Genomic DNA, 20,979 nt, shown 5'->3' with positions numbered 1-20,979 from the left:
AGTGGGATCAATCTTCCCAATTTCAAACCCACGATCTTGTAACAACTCAGTAAGATACTCATACCACGCGCGTGGGGCTTGTTTAAGGCCATAGAGTGCCTTATTGAGTTTGTACACATGATTGGGGAGCTTGGGATGTTCGAATCCCGGGGGTTGTTTGACATAGACCAACTCATTTAAAGGACCATTAAGAAATGCACTTTTCACATCCATTTGCTGTAATTTGAAGTTATGATGAGAAGCAAATGCAAGTAACATGCGAATAGATTCTAGACGAGCAACAGGGGCAAAGGTTTCACCGTAGTCGATGCCCTCGACTTGGGAGTAGCCTTGAGCCACCAATCTTGCCTTGTTTCGAATCACAATTCCATTGGCATCTTGCTTGTTCTTGAATATCCATTTGGTCCCGATGACATTATGTTCCTCCGTTGGCCGAGGCACTAAATCCCAGACTTGGTTGCGCTCGAAGTTGTTAAGTTCTTCGTGCATGGCCATAAGCCAATCCTCATCATCGAGCGCTTCCTGTACCTGTTGAGGTTCACAATACGAGACAAACGCGTGATGCTCACAATAATTCCAAAGCTGTTGACGGGTGGATACTCCCCTTTTTAAACTGCCAAGTACATTCTTCATAAGATGTGACTTGACTCTCAGCTTGTTCGCATTCTTGGCTGCTCGACGCTCCAAGAGTTCTTCATTAGATAACGGGGGAGCATCGACTTGTTTCTTTTGCTTGCCCTTGCGACTTGAGCCGGTTGTTGGAGCTCCAGACGGGAATTGTGAGACAGTCTCCTGATCATCTTGTCCTTCGACTTGAGCAGGTTCACTAGTTTGATCTTGTATTAGTGGTTGCTCTTGATCTTGATCTTGTGCTTCTACTTGGTCTGGATCTCGGGGTTGCACTTGATCTTGATCATGAGTAGGTTCAGGGTCTTGAGGTAGTGCTTGAATATCATGGGGCACATCACCATTGTTAGGCAATTGATCTTGACCGTGAGCTTGATCAACTTGTTGGGAGTCTTCTCTTTGTTCATCGGAAGCATGTGGGGCTTGTGGGGGTGATGGCTCCACTTGAGTAGAGCATTGTCCTTCTCCTTCGTCCACAAGGGGTTCCTCAATGGGGAGTATTTGACCAATCCCCATTCTTCTTATGGCTTCGGGAGGAATTTCATCACCTATATCACAAAGACCACTTTGCTCCACTTGGGAGCCATTATTTTCGTCAAACTCTATGTTACACGTCTCCTCAATTAGTCCGGTGGACTTGTTGAGGACACGGTAAGCATGAGAGTTTGTAGCATAACCAACAAAGATACCCTCATGTGCTCTAGAAACAAATTTAGCTAACCGAGCTCCCTTTTTGAGAATGAAACACTTACAACCGAATACCCGGAAGTACTTGAGATTGGGTTTGTTTCCAGTTAGAATCTCATACGGAGTCTTGTTCAAGCCTTTGCGGATGTAGAGCCAATTGGATGCATGACATGCTGTGTTGATGGCCTCTGCCTAGAAGTTATATGGAGATTTGAATTCTGCCATCGTTGTTCTTGCAGCGTCTATCAAGGTCCGGTTCTTCCTTTCTGCCACGCCGTTTTGCTGAGGGGTATATGGTGCAGAATATTGGTGCTTTATTCCCTCATCACCTAGAAACTCATCTAGGGTGTAGTTCTTGAACTCGGTGCCGTTGTCACTCTAATCATCAAGATCTTTGCTTCATGTTGACGTTGCGCTTCATTAGCAAAGTTGATGACCGTTTGTTGAGTTTCGCTCTTCCTTTTAAAGAAATATACCCAGGTATATCTTGAGTAGTCGTCAACAATCACTAAGCAATATTTTCTGCCTCCAAGACTATCAAATGTTGGAGGACCAAACAGATCCATATGGAGAAGTTCCAATGGCCTCTTAGTGTAGATAAGAGTCGTTGGACGATGACCAGTTTCATGAATCTTTCCTTCAATGCAAGCACTGCAAACACGATCTTTAGCAAAGCTCACATTTGTTAGTCCAAGTACATGGTCCCCTGTCAGAAGACTTTGCAAAGATCTCATATTGACATGAGCTAAACGGCGATGCCAAAGCCAGCCCACGTCAACTTTAGCCATTAAACATGTCGCAGTCTTAGTGGGTCGCTTTGAGAAGTTCACCACATAGAGACCATTTTCGACATGTCCAACATAGGCTACTTTAAGAGTCTTGCTCCTTAGGAGGACCATGGTGTCGATATTAAAGAATGTGGAAAAACCCATGATTGCAAGTTGACGAACCGAAAGTAAATTGTAGGCAAGTGACTCAAGAAGCATGACCTTCTCAATAGATAAATCTTGAGAGACGACCACCTTACCAAATCCCAATACCTTTGACGAGGATGCATCGGCGAATTGGACATGGGTGGGCATAGATGGAGAAGGATGCACATCCACCACTAAGTCCTTGCTTCCGGTCATATGATTTGTTGCTCCACTATCGAGCAACCATGACACCCCACCGGAAGCAAACTCCTGCAACAGATCAAGGCTTGGTTTTAGGTACCCATTTTTACTGGGTCCTTTCATGTTAGAGACAAGGGTCTTAGAAACCCAGATAGCCCATTCAATATCTTCATCGTAGGAACCAACAAATCTGGCATAAACATGCCCATCACTAGCACAACATAAAACATAAGAAGAGTTGAGTTTGCCGGCTGTGTTAGTAGGAACGGTTTTGCCCTTCTTGGGGTTCCCATAGTCCACCTTGTTCTTGTTCACCTTCTGAGTCCCCTCACCCTCTTTGACAAAGATGTCCATGAGGGTGAGAGATCGTTTGTTCTTGTTCTTCCTTTTACCTTTTGACTTGGAGGTAAGTCCAAGTCCTTCCTTTCCTACAACACCCTTTTGAGTGCTCAAGAGATCGTTCAGACTCTTCTCACCTTGTCTGCATGCCACAAGGCCCTTCTCAAGTTTCTCCTTTAACTTGGCATTTTCCTCCACAAGATGAACATGCTCACAACAGGGGTTAGTTGCACAAGTATTATCAATTAACACAAAGGGAGGACAAGTAGAGATCTCCTTGGTAAGCTTTGCTTGGAGTTGATCATGAGACTCTTTCAGAGAGAAATGAGCACCTTTCAAGGCTTTGTGGGCCTTGTAAAGTATGTCAAACTCCTCTTTGAGTCTGTCACGGCCAACCTCAAGAGCATACTTTTCAGATTTAAGCATGCGAGTAAGAACAACATCATGATCTAGTTTCTTTTGCATTTTGGCGCAGTCATCGTTATATGACTCCTCAAGAGCCAAACGAAGAGTGCGCTCTTCTTCTAGAGCACTAGATAATTCGGCAATTTCATCGGCATAGTCACAACTATGTCCCTGAAGCTCGGAGATGGTCTCCTCATGAGACTCAATGAGGTCAGTGGCCTCACCCAGTTGTTCCAAGAGAGCAACAAAGTGCTTCTTGGGTTCTCCCTTAATAGTGCACAGAAACTTATCAAGATCATGCTCATTAAGTTCTCCAACATCACTATCTTCAACACAATTTAACAATGAAGGAGCAGAAGCAATGTTGGTCTTAATGATGGGAGTTACCTGATTGGTACCTTTTGCCATGAGGCACTTGGTGATGTGGTTCTCGTTGGGGGCGTTGAAGAGAGACACCTTCTGGGAAGAGGTAGTGGCAATAGCAACAGTTGTCGTTGCCACTGTATCATCATCATCACCATCATCATCGGAAGGATACTCCTCCAGGGACACCATCCCTTTTGGGTGAGGTTTCTTCACAAAGTTGTTCTTGATTGGAAATTATTTGGTTTTGTCTTTGCAAATGAGCTTGCCTCCGTTGTCTTCCCTTTTCTCATAGGGACATTCTGCCACGAAGTGACTCACGTTGCCACAGTTATAACATGTCCTTACTCGTTGTTTGGGTTTGAATCCACTCGAGTTGTTCTTGGTGAAGGTGGGTCTTGAGTTCCTTTTATTTCCCGAGAATTGCCTTGATGCAAGAGCCATGTGCTCATGATAGGCATACTTTGTGTCTTCAGGGAGTTCTCCTCTTCCTCATCTTCTTCTTCTTCTTCAAGCATTGCTCTTGCTTTCAACACAAGGTTGGGTGAAGTTGTCTTTGATCGAACACGAGCAAGTGCGTTGTCGGCTGTTTCGTTCATGATTGACATTGCAATGAACTCATCCAACACTTCACTGGAAGACAGGGAGTGGAAGTCTGGCCGCTGACGAGTGACAGATGACATGGCTTTATTGAAAGGCATGATGGCTTTGAGAAACTTGCGCTTGACACATGTATCATCCACATCCTTACTCCCATGATCCTTTAGTGCCACAGCAATAGCAGTCACCCTCCGATAGAGATCACGAGGGTCCTCGTCTTCCTTCATCACAAACTCATCGGCCTTATCAAGTATCACTTCATAGTTGGATCGTTGAATACTTGAGCTTCCCTTGTACAACACCATAATATGCTCCCAACAATCCTTGGCCAATGTGAAGGGACGTAAGTGGGGAAGATCTTCAGGTGGCACAGCAGACTGGAGAATAAACAACGTAGAGTGATTATATTGATTGTCTGCATCTTCTCTTGGAGTGAGGTTGCTTGGGTCATGGGGATAATATCCTTGCTCGATAATTCTCCACAAGTTTGTTGAGCTGTGATTCAGATGAGACTTAATAGAAAAAACCCAGTTAGCAAAGTCACCTTTCACAAGTTTAGGAGGAGGACTAACAGGATTAAGACGAGGTGCGGGAACGGGTCCTCCATAGACCATGGGGGGTGGAACTGAGGCATATGTTCCAGTCCCATCCTGTTCGTGAGGTGAAGCAGGTCGCATACCTTTAGCCGCTTCCTTAGAGGAGTTGGCCTCCGAATCGGAAATGGTGGGTTTAACCACTAAAGCCGGTTCGGGTGAACTTTTAAGACCCTCAATTAACTCTTTAAACATGGTTTTGACTTCGCTCGTCAAGGACGTCTTGAGGGCTGCCATAGCCGTATTCAAGTCGTCCCTTGTGACCGAAGTCAAGTCCATGTCCTCGGGTTGCCCATGGTTAACTTCCTCTCCGCCTTCCATACTCTTCGGGTGGTTAAACCCTTAATGAAGAAACCTGGCTCTGATACCAATTGAAACGATCGATATGGTTGGCTAGAGGGGGGGTGAATAGACGGACCACTTTTTAATTAATCTTAGCAAGTTAAGGTAAACACCATATGGGTTCACAAATAAAACGACAATGAGGTGAACCCTATAGAAGGTAACAACGAGAGCTATTAAGACAAGTAAGATATAGTTACAAGCAAAAGCAAATACAAAGTAAAGGATAGAGATAACCACAAGTGGAACCGATGGAGACGAGGATGTGTTACCGAAGTTCCTTCCCTTTGACAGGAAGTACGTCTCCGTTGGAGCGGTGTGGAGGCACAATGCTCCCCAAAAAGCCACTAAGGCCACCGTATTCTCCTCACGCCCTCGCACGATGCAACGTACCGTGATTCCACTATAGGTGCCCTTGAAGGCGGCGACCGAACCTTTACAAACAAGGTTGGGGCAACTCCACACAAAGCTTGGAGGCTCCCAACTAAACCACGAAGCTTCACCACAATGGAATATGGCTTCGAGGTGACCTCAACCGTCTAGGATGCTCAAACACCCAAGAGTAACAAGATCCGCAAGGGATTGGTGGGGGAATCAACTTTTCTCTTGGTGGAAGTGTGGATCTAGGCCTTCTCAACCAATCCCTAAAGAATCAATAAGTTTGATTGGCTAGGGAGAGAGATCGGGCTCTTTTGAGCTTGGGGCGAAACAATGGAGCTTAGAGAGGTAAGAGATAGGGTTCCTCAGCTAGAAGAACCCTTTATATAGTGGGGGGGGGGAATCAGACCGTTTTCCCACTCTCTGATCGAGCTCCAGCGGTACTACCGCTGCCTGCAGCGGTACTACCGCTGGCACTCCAGCGGTACTACCGCTGAACAGGGGCGGTACTACCGCTGGCTGCAGCGGTACTACCGCTGACACCAGCGGTACTACCGTTGGCCCCTTGGTAGTGCAAAAGCACTACTACCGCCAAGAAAGTCTTCGCAAAAAGGTCCGTCCACGAACTACCGCTAGGTAGGTGGAACAAAGCACCTAGAGCGGTACTACCGCTGGCCAGGGGCGGTACTACCGCCAGCTAGCGGTACTACCGCTGCCTGCAGCGGTACTACCGCTAGAACCAGCGGTACTACCGCTAGGGACCATTTTGCAAAGATGCGAGAAACAAAGTGGCGAGGGCCGCTCCAAAGATAAAGGAAAGGGAGAATGTGAAGTGCGTGTGCAAAGATAGATTCCACCCAAACCTTTCCACTACGGATCCCCTCTTAATATTACGGCTTTCCTATGACTCAAATAAAGAGAATCATAGAGAGCGCCGTGCTTCCGTTTCATGAGAGAGGAGACGTGTCGTCTTGTGCCGTTGACGTGTGTTATCTGAAACCTTAACACACACAGTTAGTCCTGTACGGTACTGTCATCAATCACCAAAATTACTTAGGCATAAACTATGCCCCAACAACTGAGAAATTGTCAGCTCCAACCGTGAGTTAGGGCCAGATCGTTTGCCTCAATTCTGCAGAATTACTATCAGGAAAATTACAATCGCAAAAGAACTCATTTCTTCCTGAGGAATTATGTAAGAATTGCCAGAATTACTAGCGCATTTCAGAACTGTGAGAACCTGACAATTCTCGCAATTCTAGCCAGCCCCTTCTCCTCCTCTCCATCCCGCCGGGCCGCCACATCTCGACACCTCTCCGCCCGTCCCCCCTGCTCGTGCGTCGTTGGGCCACCACCCTATGATGTCGGACCGCCACATCTCGATGCCTCCCCACCCGGCCACCCTGCTCCTGCGCCGCCACTGCCCCTTCTCCTCCTCTCTATCCTGCCGGGACGCCACATCTCGACGCCTCCCCACCCGGCCACCCTGCTCCTGCGTCGCTAGGCCGCCACCATGCACCGTCGTCGCCCCTTCTCCTCCTCTCCTTCCCGCCGGGCTGCCACATCTCAACGCCTCCCCGCCCTGCCATCGTGCTCTTGCGCCACCGGACCGCCGCCCCTTCTCCATTTCAATATAAGGACGTTTCATACATTTCAACAGACAACTCATACAACAATTACATGCTAGAATTACAGAAAAGAACTAGACAGACAATTCTGTTGCCGGACGATTCTATGGGCAGTTTTCCAGAATTATGATTCTGAAGAATTATGAGGTGAAAAGAACTGGTCCTTACACAGGTGGTAGGAGGAGAGGAACAACGAAGGGCCAAGCTCAGCCGTGTGTCGCCGCACTGCGCCTCACTACAGCATGCGGCAGCCCCACCATAGGTTGCCACTCACGGCCGCACTACGCCCCACTACGGCATGCGGCAGCCCCACCGCAGGTTGCTGCTCACGGCCTCTATGCGCCAGCCGCTGTCGCGGGGCGAGCTCCGCCTGGCCATGCACTGCCACAACCACACGTGAGCTCTGCCGACACCCATCACCCATGGTGGAGCTGCGAGACACCTGCACCGATGCGCTGCTTGATTCCCTCCATAGCCTCGTGCCCGCCATCATAGCGTCGTGTGTGCCCCGTGCTCGCCGTCGCCATGACCGTGGAGCGTGGCAAGATCTGTGGAGTTGCGCATGGGGTGCTCAATTGTCTCTAGGCGTCCCTTAGATTGGGCGGCGAAGATGGCGAATTTCGGTGCCCTCGATGCCTGAGGGTCGGTTTCTTTGCTTCGCTTTCTGTTTCTGGTTGTTGTTCGTTTCATCGGCTCGTTCTACGTGAATTGAGCTTCCCTAGAGAGTAATGAGTTCTTGGGTGTAGAGACGTGGACTTGGGTATAATGTTGTTGTTCGTTTCATCGGCTCGTTCTACGTGAATTGAGCTTCCCTAGAGAGTAATGAGTTCTTGGGTGTAGAGACGTGGACTTGGGTATAATTGGAGGCGACTCGGCATTGTTTTCTAGTGAAAAGTAAATTTTAGTAATATTGTTGTCTAGGTTGATGGTTTGGCGCTTTTGTGTTGCCTTCGCGAAGAAAATAGAGAAATTCTAATTTTGATAGTTTAGCTGATACATCATCTTTTTCTTTTCTTTTAGATGTTTGCAAATTCCGACCTCCGACCTGTCCAATGGTGAAACAAAATGCTCAATTTAGTGACCTCACCTCAATTCTCAAATTTGGTCTTAAATTAACAATGTATTTTTATCTTCAACTTCTCATAGTTATGTGCACATTGGCCTCTTACATGTTGTAAAAGTCTTGTTTCATTGATGAAATGGAACAGGGTGGTGTGGCTCCTATATTTTCAGAAATAAAATCTTAATGGTTATATTGTAAATTGGTGCTACCATGTCAGGCAAGTGGTGTATACCTGCATGCAGTACCAGTTTAGTAATACTGGTTAAATTAACTCATGATCAACTGTTATAATTTGCCGCTACAAAGTAAGCTGAAAGGTCCCTTGAATTGTATGCCTAGTTCACATAATGAATCCTTTGTGCAGGATGTTCTAGCGACGCATTATACAAGGAGCTATGGTGTGCCTGAGCTAGGCCGTTGATCATAATGTCTCACCAAGGTGAAAGGATTTACTACTTTCCGCATGGTTATATGGAACAGGTATGTCTCAGCGCGTTGGTTTTTGCCCTTCTTGATGCCCCCATAACTAATGAATGAATTTGCTACTCAACACGAACAGAGCTTTTGTGTTATGGGGCACTGCTTTGTTCCTGTGTTAAAAATGACAATGTGACTTTGTTTATGCGGAATAATCATCCAGGTATTTAAAGATCATCCACGCACATATTTAGAACCTGTTAGGGTCCTTGTGTGTGCGCGGCGTGTACTTCTCTAGTATATGGTCATGTATTAGTTGACAAATGAATATCCATCAGAGAGCACCACCTTACATACAGTGTTTCCAGCCTTGTTATAGGCCTCACCAGAAGTCCCTTTGCCAAGCTTCACTGTGATGCCTAACTATTTGACAAACATCTTTGCTAACTCATAAAAGCAAAAGTGCAGGTAAATAAACTCATTTTCACATGTTATGACAAACTGATTTCTTCCAGCTGTCCAGAAAACAGAGTACTGATACACAGAGACTCAGAGAGACTGTATAATTGTTAAGGCTACTTTACAAATTAATTTGGGAATAGACTGAACATATCAGGATATACACACCAATTGACTACGAAGAAAAGAAATCATCATCTACTAACAGACTACTAAATGAACATTATCCATTCGCATATCCAGTATTGTACTACTATACATGCGAGAGAATGACCAACAGTACTTTTTCTTCTCTCAAAGCTGTCAAGAAAACATAGTCAGTAGAAACGTTAGAAGGATTTTGAGATCTAAACTCCAGTTATCAATACACTTGACTGTCTACCGATCTCCAACCGGTTAATTTATGAATCATCAGGTTCACCTATAAGGGAGCAATTATCTGTAAGATATGATTTGCTTGCATGCATTTCATAGATGAATATGTAAATAAAAGTTAGGACTTGCTTACATACCTAGATATTTATATTCACATACATAGATAATATATCTTCAATTCACATGTAGGACACAAGAATGTATAGTCACAAACTCACAATTCCATGGCAGCAAAAATCTTCAATAATCTGTGAACTCCATAAAGACTGATATTATAGATCTCTTGTTTTGTTGATATATTGACATACAGAGGAATGAGATGTTGTCGACAGGAGATAAGCAATCATCAATCGTGCTAATGTCACCTCTCCATAGTACCATCGATCCAAAGGCACTCAACTAAAAATCAAACACACAAACGACAAATGGCACTGTGTTTGGGGCCCGTCTATCTGATTTAGATGATCTGGGAATGAGCAATGATTTTGCCCTGTTGTGGATTTAAAATACAATTAGAAAAGTTCAGTTAGCTGGTGAATAGGTGCTTTAAGCTCATCCAACTTCCTTGGTTTTGGAAATGAAAAAATCCCTCTCAAAACATAATTTAACACCTCATATTTATGCATGCCTTCCCAATTCAATTTTCTGGTACGCAATATTCAAAAAATAGGAACTGCTAGTACAACATACATATACACAGTATATCAAAAAGCATGGCTAGACTTCTGTTGTTATTAAATTGTTCCTCCTTGTGAGTTTAATAGCAGTTTAGGATAAAATCCTGGATCGCTACACCAGTCACTAAAGTTGAGCGTCGGATGGATTTTCATAGGAAAGACTTCTGGTCATGTGTCATCTAAAAGTGTATACATGCAAGGACCTTTTCTCTCTTGATCTTGGAAACATCTACCTGTTATGACCGGTACTACGTACCAAAGGAGGAGGCCCAATCGGCAGGATTAGTTACGGGTTTAGCCCAAGTTATTTTAGTTTTCAAGTTATCTTAGTCAGCCGTGAGATTATATAAAGCGATGTAAACAGCCCTTTTGGAATTAAGCAATATAGTCATAACTCTATTGCCCGGCTCCCAGAGGAGCCGGAACCCTAGTTGCGCCGCCGCCTACCACTGCCGCCGCTTCCCTCTCGCGCGCAACTGCGCCCCGCCGCCGCGCTCCAGCCCACGCCAACCCCGCTTCATTCCCTACAACCTCCGACCTAGACTCGGTAGAACCCTAGTTGTTCCTACCAATTTAGTATCTAGAGACTCCAGGCCGATCATGTCATCCTCGCCGACCGTCACCACCATCCCGCCCGCCACCACCTTCCAGATCGTCATCACCGCCCCGTTGCAGGCCACCTCCACCGCGCCGCTGGGTACGGCGGCCGCCACCGCCGTGCCGGCTACCACTGCCGCCCCGGCCCCTGTCGTCTACACCCCAGAGGAGGTCACGGGGGCCCTGCGCGACCTCGCCACCGCGGTCCAGGGGATCCGCCTGTATCTGGCCGGTCCCTACGGTCCGCCACCGGTGGCGCTGCCGGCCCCCACCACCGGGCACCGCGCTCGCCGGGCCCCTTCAGCTGCCGCCCCCACCCACCACCACGCCTTGGTCACCCTGGCCGACCCAGGCGCTTGGGGCGTCGGCTGCGTCGGCCTCCCCCTTCCAGCAGCCGCTGCAGCTGCCGGGGCCGCCGCAGTTCAGCTTCGGGCCGCCTTCCACAACACCAGCAGGCGTCCCGATCCAGCAGGTCCGGTTCCTGTCCCCACTTCCGGCCTGGTTGGCCGGGTTCGTTCCGCCGCCGGTTTACACGATGGCGTCGGAGCAGTCGGCGACCACTGTACAGTACGGGGGTCCCTCAAGCTCCGCGGGCCCCTACGTCGAGGAGGAAACGCCCGCCGACGAGCTCGGCGACTTGGCCGCACCAGCTGCTGCGGAGGTCACACCGGCACCGGCGACAGCTCTTGTGGTCTCCCTCCATGCCCTCGCGGGTATACGAGCAGAGAGGACTATGCTCCTGGTCCTTCTGGATACGGGCTCCACACATAACTTCCTGCCCGAGTCGACCATGCGCCGCTTGGCACTTCAGCCGACAGGCGGGGAGCAGCTGCAGGTCACCGTGGCTTACGGCGACCATCTCCGATGTCATGGGCTTGCACGGGACGTTCCCATCACCATCGGCGACGAACACTTCACGATCACATGTGCCGGCATCGACTTGGGCTGCTTCGACTTCATCCTCGGCGTCGACCTCTTGCGGACCCTGGGTCCCATTCTCTGGGACTTCGACGCCCTGACGATGACCTTCTGGCGCCTGGGTCGCCGCGTACGATGGGAGGGCGTGGGTGGCGCCCCACCAGCGACGCCACAGCCGCAGCTGGCCGCGACTGCTGCCGAGTCCACGCACCCTCTGTTGGATCATCTCCTGCAGCAGCACAGCGACCTCTTCGACGAGCCTCAAGGTCTGTCGCCGGCCCAGGTGTATGACCACCGCATCCATCTCCTGCCAGGCACGGCGCCGGTGGCGGTGCGTCCCTACCGTTACCCCCAGCTGCAGAAGGACGAGCTGGAGCGGCAATGCGCGCTCATGCTAGCCCTGGGCATCATCCGGATCTCCACTTCACCGTTTTCGGCGCCGGTCCTCCTAGTCCGCAAGTCGGTCGGCTCATGGCGCTTCTGCATCGACTACTGCGCCCTTGACGCTCAAAGACAAATTTCCCATTCCGGCCGTCGACAAGCTCATGGACGAACTACATGGGGCGTGCTTCTTCACCAAGCTCGACCTCCGTTCGGGCTATCACCAAGTGCGGATGCACCCGGACGATGTCGCGAAGACGGCGTTTCGGACTCATCACGGCCACTTTGAGTTCTTGGTGACGCCTTTTGGCCTCTCCAACGCCCCGGCAACTTTTCAGGCCTTCATGAACGACGTCCTCCGGCCCTACTTGCATCGGTTTGTACTCCTTTTCTTTGATGACATTCTTATCTACAGCACAACATGGGCGGAACATCTTCAGCACGTCGCCATCGTCTTCAACGAGCTTCGAGCGCACCGTCTTCATCTTAAGCGCTCTAAGTGCTCGTTCGGGACGCCTTCAGTCGCCTATCTCGGCCACGTCATCTCAGCCAAGGGTGTTGCTATGGACGCCGACAAGGTGGCGGCCGTTGCAGCCTGGCCGACGCCGCACTCCCCGCGGGCTCTCCGCGGAGTCCTGCGCCTCGCAGGCTACTACCGGAAATTTATCCAGGAATTCGGCCTCATTGCGTCCCCGCTCAAGCGCCTGCTCCGAAGCGACGCCTGGGATGCGGAGGCCACGGAGGCGTTCGAGGCCCTCAAACGGGCCCTCACAACGGGTCCCGTCCTTCAGATGCCCGACTTCGACTGGCCGTTCATGGTCGACTGCGACGCCTCCGGCGTGGGGTTCGACACCGTCCTTCATCAGGGCGACGGGCCCCTCGCGTTCTTCAGCACGCCTTTCGCCGCACGCCATCACAAGCTCGCGGCCTATGGGAGGGAGCTCATTGGTTTGGTGCAGGCCGTGCACCACTGGCGGCCATATCTTTGGGGACGGTCGTTCCGGATTCGCACGGATCACTACAGCCTCAAGTTCTTATTGGACCAGAGGTTGTCTACCGTGCCGCAGCACCATTGGATCAGCAAGCTCTTTGGCTTCGATTTCACCATCAAGTATCGTCCGGGCCGCCTTAACACCGTGGCCGACGCCCTGTCCCTCCACGACGACCACGACGCTGGCGCGGACGACTCCGACGGGGCAGCCCTCTGCATCCGCTCCGGGCCCTCGTTTGCCCTCTTCGACGACATCCGTCGGGCCACCACGGACGCGCCCGACACGCAGTTACTTCGGCAGCGCCTTGATGCCGACGACCTGGAGGAGCCGTGGCGTTTGGCGGAGGGCCTGCTCCTGCATGGGCGACGCCTCTTCGTGCCGGATCACGGCGACCTCCGTCATCAGGTGCTGCTACTGGCCCACTCGGCGGGCCACGAGGGTGTGGAGAAGACCCTCCACCATCTCCGTGCCGACTTCTACATCCCCGGCGACCCGGCCCTGGTTTGGGACTGGGTGCGGTCTTGTATGACGTGCCATCATAATAAGACGGAGACACGGCGGCCGGCAGGGCTGCTACAACAGCAGCCCTTGGAGGTGCCCTCTCAGGTTTGGACCGATATCTCCATGGACTTCGTCGAGGGCCTCCCCAAGGTGGGCGGCAAGTCCGTCATCCTCACAGTGGTCGATCGCTTCTCCAAGTACGCCCACTTCATCGCGCTTGGCCATCCTTACACCGCCACCTCCGTGGCTCGGGCCTTCTTCGACGGCATCGTTCGCCTACACGGGTTTCCCTCTTCGATCGGCATCGACCGGGACCCGGTGTTCACGGGGCATGTCTAGCGCGATCTCTTCAGGATGGCAGGCGTGAAGGTCCGCTTGAGCACGGCATTCCATCCTCAGACGGACGACGAATCCGAGGTGGTCAACAAGGTGATTGCCATGTATTTGCGTTGTGTTACAGGTGATCGTCCTCGTGCTTGGGTGGGCTAGCTTGCGCGGGCGGAGTACTACTACAACACCTCTTATCACTCCGCCCCGCGCGCCACGCCGTTCGAGGTGGTCTATGGCCGACCGGCCCCGCCCATCCTGCCGGTTGACCCAGAGACGGCTAGGACGGAGGCGGCGGGTGATCTTTTTCGCAGCCGCGATGAGATGCTTGCCGAGGTGCGCCAACGCCTCGTTCAGGCCCAGTAGTTGGCCAAGCACTACTATGACGGCCACCACCGCGAGGCAGAGTTCGCGGTGGGCGATTGGGTGTGGCTGCGTCTCCTTCACCGTTCTACGCAGTCCCTTGACCGCCTTCAGCTTTCGGCCGGTGCTCGCATCCACGACGTCTTCCATGTGGGGCTCCTGAAGCCTTTCCGTGGGGAGCCACCGGCGGCCACGCCGGCGCTACCCCCGACCTCCGATGGGCGCCTCCTTCCCGGGCCAGCAAAGGTGTTGCGGGCCCAACTACGTCGCGGGGTGTGATACCTGTTGATCCAATGGGAAGGCCTTCCAGAGGAGGACGCGACTTGGGAGCCGCGTGACAAATTCAGCCAGCACTATCCAGACTTCCAGCTCGAGGACGAGCTGTTTGGGCAGGCGGGGAGAGATGTTATGACCGGTACTACGTACCAAAGGAGGAGGCCCAATGGGCAGGGTTAGTTACGGGCTTAGCCCAAGTTATCTTAGTTTCCAAGTTATCTTAGTCAGCCGTGAGATTACATAAACCGATGTAAACAGCTCTTTTGGAATTAAGCAATATAGTCATAACTCTATTGCCCGGCTCCCAGAGGAGTCGGAACCCTAACTGCGCCGCCTACCACCGCCGCTGCTTCCCTCTCGCGCACAACGGCGCCCCGCCGCCGGCCGCCGCGCTCCAGCCCACGCCAACCCCGCTTCATTCCCTACAACCTCCGCTCTAGACCCGGTAGAACCCTAGTTGTTCCTACCACTACCTGCCTGAAAAGATTCTACAAGCATGATGCAGACCAGAGGCAAAGTTTTTTTTTCCTAAGAAGCTACAGAGAGAGCAGTGAGCCAGTGATCCTCGCCTAGCTAGCGCACCCACACACACGCATCAAGCCAACACACCATACAAGCAGCAGCAGCACGCAAGCCACAAACACGCATGTGGCACTGTGCAGGGGGAAGCCAGAGACACAACCAATAGAGCGAGGAGCAAACAGCCGAGCTTGCCTTCGAGCCGTTCACACTGAAAGGGATCAAAGAGTAGGATGTTTCTATTCTCAAACCTTCTCATCGTAGGGAGTACTGATCAAACAGAGAAAAAAAACGGAAGAAAAAAGCAAGAAGTTCCCTTCCTCCATCCGTTTTTAATTTTCTTTCACTTATATACATCAGCCCAACACACAAACACGTTAACTATTGAAAACATAATTCCCAATTCAAGAACACGATTGAATATTAGAGCACCACATACTACTCTTTGTAAAGTAAAACCGGGCATGCCAAGTCTTGATTGACGGACGCTTCGCAAGAAGGATTCTGTTGTGCTATTAGTCAGTAGGTACATTACGGAGCCTGTTCATGCTAAGAACATCTACTATTAGATTCTTATAACCACAATTCATGTTTCTATTTTCTCTAAATTAAAATAAGTGATCTCACTACAGTAAAAAAAACACATATATAGCTGACTGAATTACCTCGCGAAGCTATTAGCAAGGTAGTAGCAAAATATTATGCTATCCTAATCAAATTACTAAACTAGAAGACTCTAGTCTAGGTTTTAAATTTGAAAAGGGGGAACAACTCACCATGCTCTTTAATTTCTTCTTGGACCCATATTTCCTATCACCAGCCCCTTCCCCGCCACCCGAATCCTCATTGATCTCTGCAAATCTTTAAGCGAAAGCATCTGCAAAATAGAAGAACCGAAGTAATAAAAGCTATCTAATTGATGGAAGGAACTTCATTTTATAATGGAAATCACTCTATTACGCAAACTGTGATGTTTTGGCGTCCACGGTCAAAACATCAACATAAAATTCAAATATTTAGACATGACAATAAGTGAGACATGATGTCTTCAAAAGCAAAGTTTTTCTCAATCATTCATGTGGGACAAAATACATAGTTGATATGCTTAATAATAAGTTAACAACGATGCCACCCAAACACTAAAGCTTTGGTTTCACCATAACAAATTAATCTTTGCCATGTACAGTCTAGCCCTCAATACCTGCCATCTCATATCACGATGGAACTCTCTTTTCCATAGGCAAGCAGCAGTAATGTAGCGGTAGCACTTTTTTCTCATGTAGTCATGTTGGATAGAACAAACATTAGATACTGAAAAATCATGTTACACATGAAGCCAAATAAGCATTTTTGTATAAACCAAAAGGATAAACTCAGACTGCAATCATCTGATAACCACATCAATCTTGTATAATCTATTAAAACAGATTCATCAGTCAAAATATGACAAATAGCGTCCACCGTGTAGCTTTATTAAGGGTGTTTGATGCCGGCCTGCAAAGCATAAACACGTGTTACTATATTTAAATTTATGCTGTTAATTTTTTTAAGAATTTTGAAAATGTATAACACCCTTTGTCAAGGATTCTACAAACTAAAAAGAAAAGGATGCCTAGTATGGACTCTTTTGTATGCGCACCTTATATTTCCTATATGAAGAATAAGAGACGAGCCATTAATCTAGCAAGCAGTCAAGCGAACCTGATGGTACTGTCTCTTGCCATCGAGGCCAATGTGCTTGACTTGACGCTGCATGCTGCTGCCTTCACGGCGCAAGGCTTTCTTACTCTTTCTGTCCTCTCCCTTGAATGCAATGAACAGAACGTACATACACCATAGAGAAAATGTAAGGAACTAAACATATGACATATCCTTCATCAATTCTTAAATAAAAAACTAAAAGTTAAGCTTTTCTGATTGGCTCATAGCCTTCTCTTCAAAGAACAAACACATCTAGCAGCACAAAATCTCAAAGTGCAAACACATCTAGCAGCACAAAATCGAGGGGAGGGGGGAGGAAGGAGTTCACCTGTCTGAGGAGGAGGGGGCGTGGATGATGGGTGGGCGGGCGACGGTGTGAGAACCGGCCTTCTCTGCGGCCCATGCTCATACTGCCGAGGACGATGGCGACGACGCCATGGACTGAGCGCTTGTTGGTAGGAGATGATGAGAGGTGGCCGTCAAGCCACCACGCTGCCTCTTCGAGGACAACCTCCTCCTCGCTAACCCTACCTGCATAAGAACAAATAAAAATAGGAAGCCATGAATTAGGAGATGAGCCCAGGTTACTATGTGAAGATGAGTAAACGGCAAAGAAAGATCTAACCTGTGATGGGAGACGGGAGCCATCCTCGACTTCTCTGCAGGCAGCCACCGGGGTGGGGGCTCAACCATGTGGGTTCCTCTGCAGCTCTGCTGCCCTCACTGCAGCGGCCGCTTCTACTCTCCTGATGGAGATCTGAGCCCGGTCCAGATTCACGCGCCGGATGCCGGCGACCTGCGCCTGATCCGGCTAGATTGGACATAGTGGAGCCCTGCTAGTGCACGTGCACGTTGAGTGCCGGGGAAGAGGGCCGGGAGAGAAGGCGGTGATGCGAGCGGAGCAGGGGAGGTGGGACATGGCGGAGTAGTGTGGTGCTCGAGGAGGAAGATGTTTTCCAGAGAGGATTGGTCCCGGCTCTCCTCGCCGCTCCTCTAGTCTAGCCCGTCTATTCAACATGCTGAAATGTGGGCTCAAGTGTTAACCGGGACCACCGACGCAGTAGGGTAGAGATCAGCCAATTACACCAGCACCTCCTCACGTCGCCCTCAGCCAATCAAGAACAACCTACCCTGAGCTAATCGTTGACGTGCCTCCACACAAACACACCCTCTGCTCGCTGGCCCCCGCAACCTCACGACCCCACCCGTCATCCTCTCTTGAAGCGGCCATGAATGTGAAAAACAGTGGACGGTTGACCAGTCGCCAGCAGCCAAAAAATTACTGTAGTTACTCAATTGGGCAGTCAAAAACGCAGCGTGCGAACAATGCCTCCAGAACGGCGGGTAGTCTAGCGCCATTTATATGTTAGATAGATGTTGGTGCTTGCAGTCAAAGAAAAGTGTGTGACACAATATCAGGATAAGATAATTAGCACAAAACAGTTCCTCAAATCTATATTCTGTACTACTAAAAATACATGAAATTTCATGTGACTAATAAAAAAAAAGAGGAAGAGCATATATTTACCTTTCGCTTCTCGTCTCCCTTTGCCTTCTATATGACTTCTTGATTTATCATTTTATCTGGGAAACGTCACAGAGCAATGTTACCACAGAAACTAGAGTGTCTACATACGTAACTGCCACCAAAATAACCAAAACATGCATGCACAGTGCATACCTTCCTTGTCTCGGAACACTGCCTTTGCCCCTTTACCAGTGAATGAAGGGTATTGTGCTGAAAACACAAAAGACAAACATCATACAACATAACACATATCTCAGCAGAAGGAGTAAGCATATGTGTTCGAAGACATGAAGTATCACTCACTTGAGCTTCTCATCCTCCTTAATCTTTCTGATGTTCTCTTTGTTCCTCTGCTGACACCAATCCAGCTCACCTTGTCTCTTATGAAGCTCCTTCCTTCAAACCTTCCTTGGAGAAGTGTCTCTCTCCTTACAAGGTGGAGATAAATCATATGGTGCAGACTTTCTACCCTTGGTGGAGAAGTATCCCTATCCCCTAAGCTATGTCCCAATTTTTGTCTTCTTGTGAGAAACAGGTCGTCCAGCTGTGCCGAGTCTTGGCACTTCCGTCTTCGTGGTAGAGAGATGTCTTCAAGCTCCTTCGAGTCATGTCGTGTCTGGCACCGAGGGGGGGGAGCGGTTCTGAGGCTCCTCCAAGTAATGCCTCGTGCGCCTACATGGTGGCGATATGTCCTGGGATTCCTTGGAAAAATGGCGAGCTTGTCTCCTTGGAGGATAGGGCTCGCTTGTCTCCTTGGAGGATAGGGCTCGCCTAGTCTGCCGCCTAGACTTCTGCGATGGTGATGGATCGACTCCCTCTCCTATACCCTTGCCCCCCCCCCCGATGGCGTATCACGTCGCCTTTTCCGCCTAGCTACTGCTTCTGGTTCCTAAATGCCCGGTGCTTCTTCGTCGACCTCTTCATTTGAGCCCCTGCCTACGCTAGAGATTACAAGACTTAAATGTTTGCTAGATGTTTGTTTTGGTTCTCCTTCGACAGTTTGCGGGTTTTGCTACTGATTCTTCAGGTACAGAGAGACTACACCGGTCAGGTACATTTCCATGGATCTGTGGTACTTGACCGTCTTCTCATATGTCTCATGATTCTTCCAGTCTTTTCATATCACTCATGATTCTTCCAGTTTGTCCTCCATTCAACCCTTTAGATTCTCCTGTTCATGTTTTTACTGTTGATGGTACTTCCCTCTAGTCGATAATCAAGGCACTCTTAGCACTTTGTCTTGTCATGTTCCTTGACTTACCATGTAGCTCATTTCAGTTGGTTAGATTGTTGACTTAGGTTGTAGAGTCATTCCCAACTTTGACTCTTGTTCTGATTAGGATCGTCAAATTGGTGCTCGCCCTCGACGTTGTGACTCCTAGGGCCTCCTGGAGCGTAACTGGCTTAACCTTCCTCTGCTGCCACCGTCGCAAGTCCCTATTACCTCAACTACCGGCTCTTTGTGGCATCATCGTCTTGGTCACCTGGATATGCCTTTGGCGGTGTGCCTTTAAACTGTCAGGTTTGACGGCTTAGTAAACAAGTTCAGTTACCTTATCCTCACAGAGAGATTGTGTCGCGGTGTCCTTTCAATCTTGCTCACTCTGATGTTCGTGGTCCGGCTCCCTTTGCCTCGAAAAGAGCCACCGTTGCTATATTATATATAAAGATGATTTCTCTCAACCGACGTGAATATATTTTATGTCTTCTTGTACCGAGGTCTTATCTACGGTAAGAAGTTTGTTGCCATGGTTCACACCTAGTTTTCCACTCATGTATGTGTCTTTTGTGAGTATATCTCTCATTTGCTACAGGGATTCCTTGCTGAGCAAGGCACACTTGCTCAATTCACTTGTCCTGGTGCTCATGCTCATAATGGTGTTGATGAGCGCAAGCATCAACGCTTTCTTGAGGTGGCTCATGCGTTGATGATCGCCGCCTCTCTTGCACCTCACTTTTGGGTTGAGGTTGTTTCTGTTAGGAAGTATTAGTATTAGTCTAGGAGTCCTTATTAGTCTATTAGTATTAGTCTAGGAGTCCTTATTAGTCTATGTTTACTTTCCTTGCACCTCAAGTCATGTGTAATATATATATGCCTCTTGGGCCTTCAATATAGATAAGTTGCTTACCTAACATGGTATCAGAGCTAAGGTCTTGTGTTCAAGTCCTGGCTTTCGCAATTTATTAAAAATTGCTGGTAGCCCCCCTTTGTGTCCACGTAGAGCCCTCTTGAGTCATACGTGAGTTTCGCGCGCCGTCGCTCTCTTCCGGTTGCACAGTTGACTTGTCTTCCCCGTCACATGTGAGAGGGGGTGTTACAGTATATGTGGATTGCACTAGCCCTTTCCATCAGTATATTAGAGCTAGGTCAATTTTTTTGCATGCCGCAACTCGTGCTATTGATCCACCTCACCTCGTCGTCGTCCTTTGTGGCCGCCACTCCTTTTCTCTGTCTCTCGTAGCGGCAGCTCTCCACGCCGGCTACTCTCCTCGTGCCCTGCCTCGTCCCAGTCTCCATCGCCAAATCGGATCAGTCCAGGACGGGATCGAATCTTCCTGTTACCGCTCCAGCCACTGGTGAATCCACTGGTGAATCCTCTCGCGCCGCCTCCAGCCGGTCTCGTCGTCAGCTGCCGCCTCGGGATCGAAGCCTCTCTCGCCGCGTCCAGCTGACGCGTCCCTCCTGCTACCGCTCCAGCCACTGGTGGGTCCCTCCTGCTACTGCCCCAGTCGCTGGTGGATCCCTTCTGACGCCGCTCTGGAGCTGCCGTACTCCCCTGCCTCCAGATCGCATCGACTCCCCTGCTA

At 49.5% G+C, this 20,979-nt stretch overlaps 1 protein-coding gene across 1 annotated transcript; it reads right to left on the bottom strand.

Annotated features, from left to right (window-relative positions):
• Positions 1-9,020: 9,020 nt before the first annotated feature.
• LOC123398483 lies at positions 9,021-20,689 on the bottom strand. Its single transcript, XM_045092950.1, has 9 exons — positions 20,585-20,689; positions 18,475-18,991; positions 18,325-18,381; positions 18,172-18,227; positions 17,269-18,026; positions 16,972-17,174; positions 16,644-16,745; positions 15,719-16,436; positions 9,021-9,881 (listed from the first exon to the last, which is right to left on the bottom strand). The coding sequence occupies exons 1-4, from the start codon at positions 20,687-20,689 to the stop codon at positions 18,199-18,201; spliced, it is 708 nt and encodes a 235-aa protein (XP_044948885.1). The 3' UTR covers positions 9,021-9,881; positions 15,719-16,436; positions 16,644-16,745; positions 16,972-17,174; positions 17,269-18,026; positions 18,172-18,198.
• Positions 20,690-20,979: the final 290 nt, after the last annotated feature.

Source organism: Hordeum vulgare, chromosome 1H, assembly GCF_904849725.1.
Source record: "Hordeum vulgare subsp. vulgare chromosome 1H, MorexV3_pseudomolecules_assembly, whole genome shotgun sequence".
Lineage (NCBI taxonomy): Eukaryota > Viridiplantae > Streptophyta > Magnoliopsida > Poales > Poaceae > Hordeum > Hordeum vulgare.
The sequence above is the reverse complement of the archived record's forward strand: the minus strand, read 5'-3'. Positions and strand labels throughout refer to the sequence as shown.

Excerpts from the sequence above, each read along its gene's own strand:
- LOC123398483 (XM_045092950.1), bottom strand. The coding sequence starts at position 20,689 with ATGGAGACTGGGACGAGGCAGGGCACGAGGAGAGTAGCCGGCGTGGAG. Across the intron at positions 18,382-18,474 it reads AAGGAGGATGAGAAGCTCAA|CACAATACCCTTCATTCACT; the intron begins GTGAGTGATACT and ends TTGTGTTTTCAG. Across the intron at positions 18,228-18,324 it reads AGTGTTCCGAGACAAGGAAG|ATAAAATGATAAATCAAGAA; the intron begins GTATGCACTGTG and ends GACGTTTCCCAG.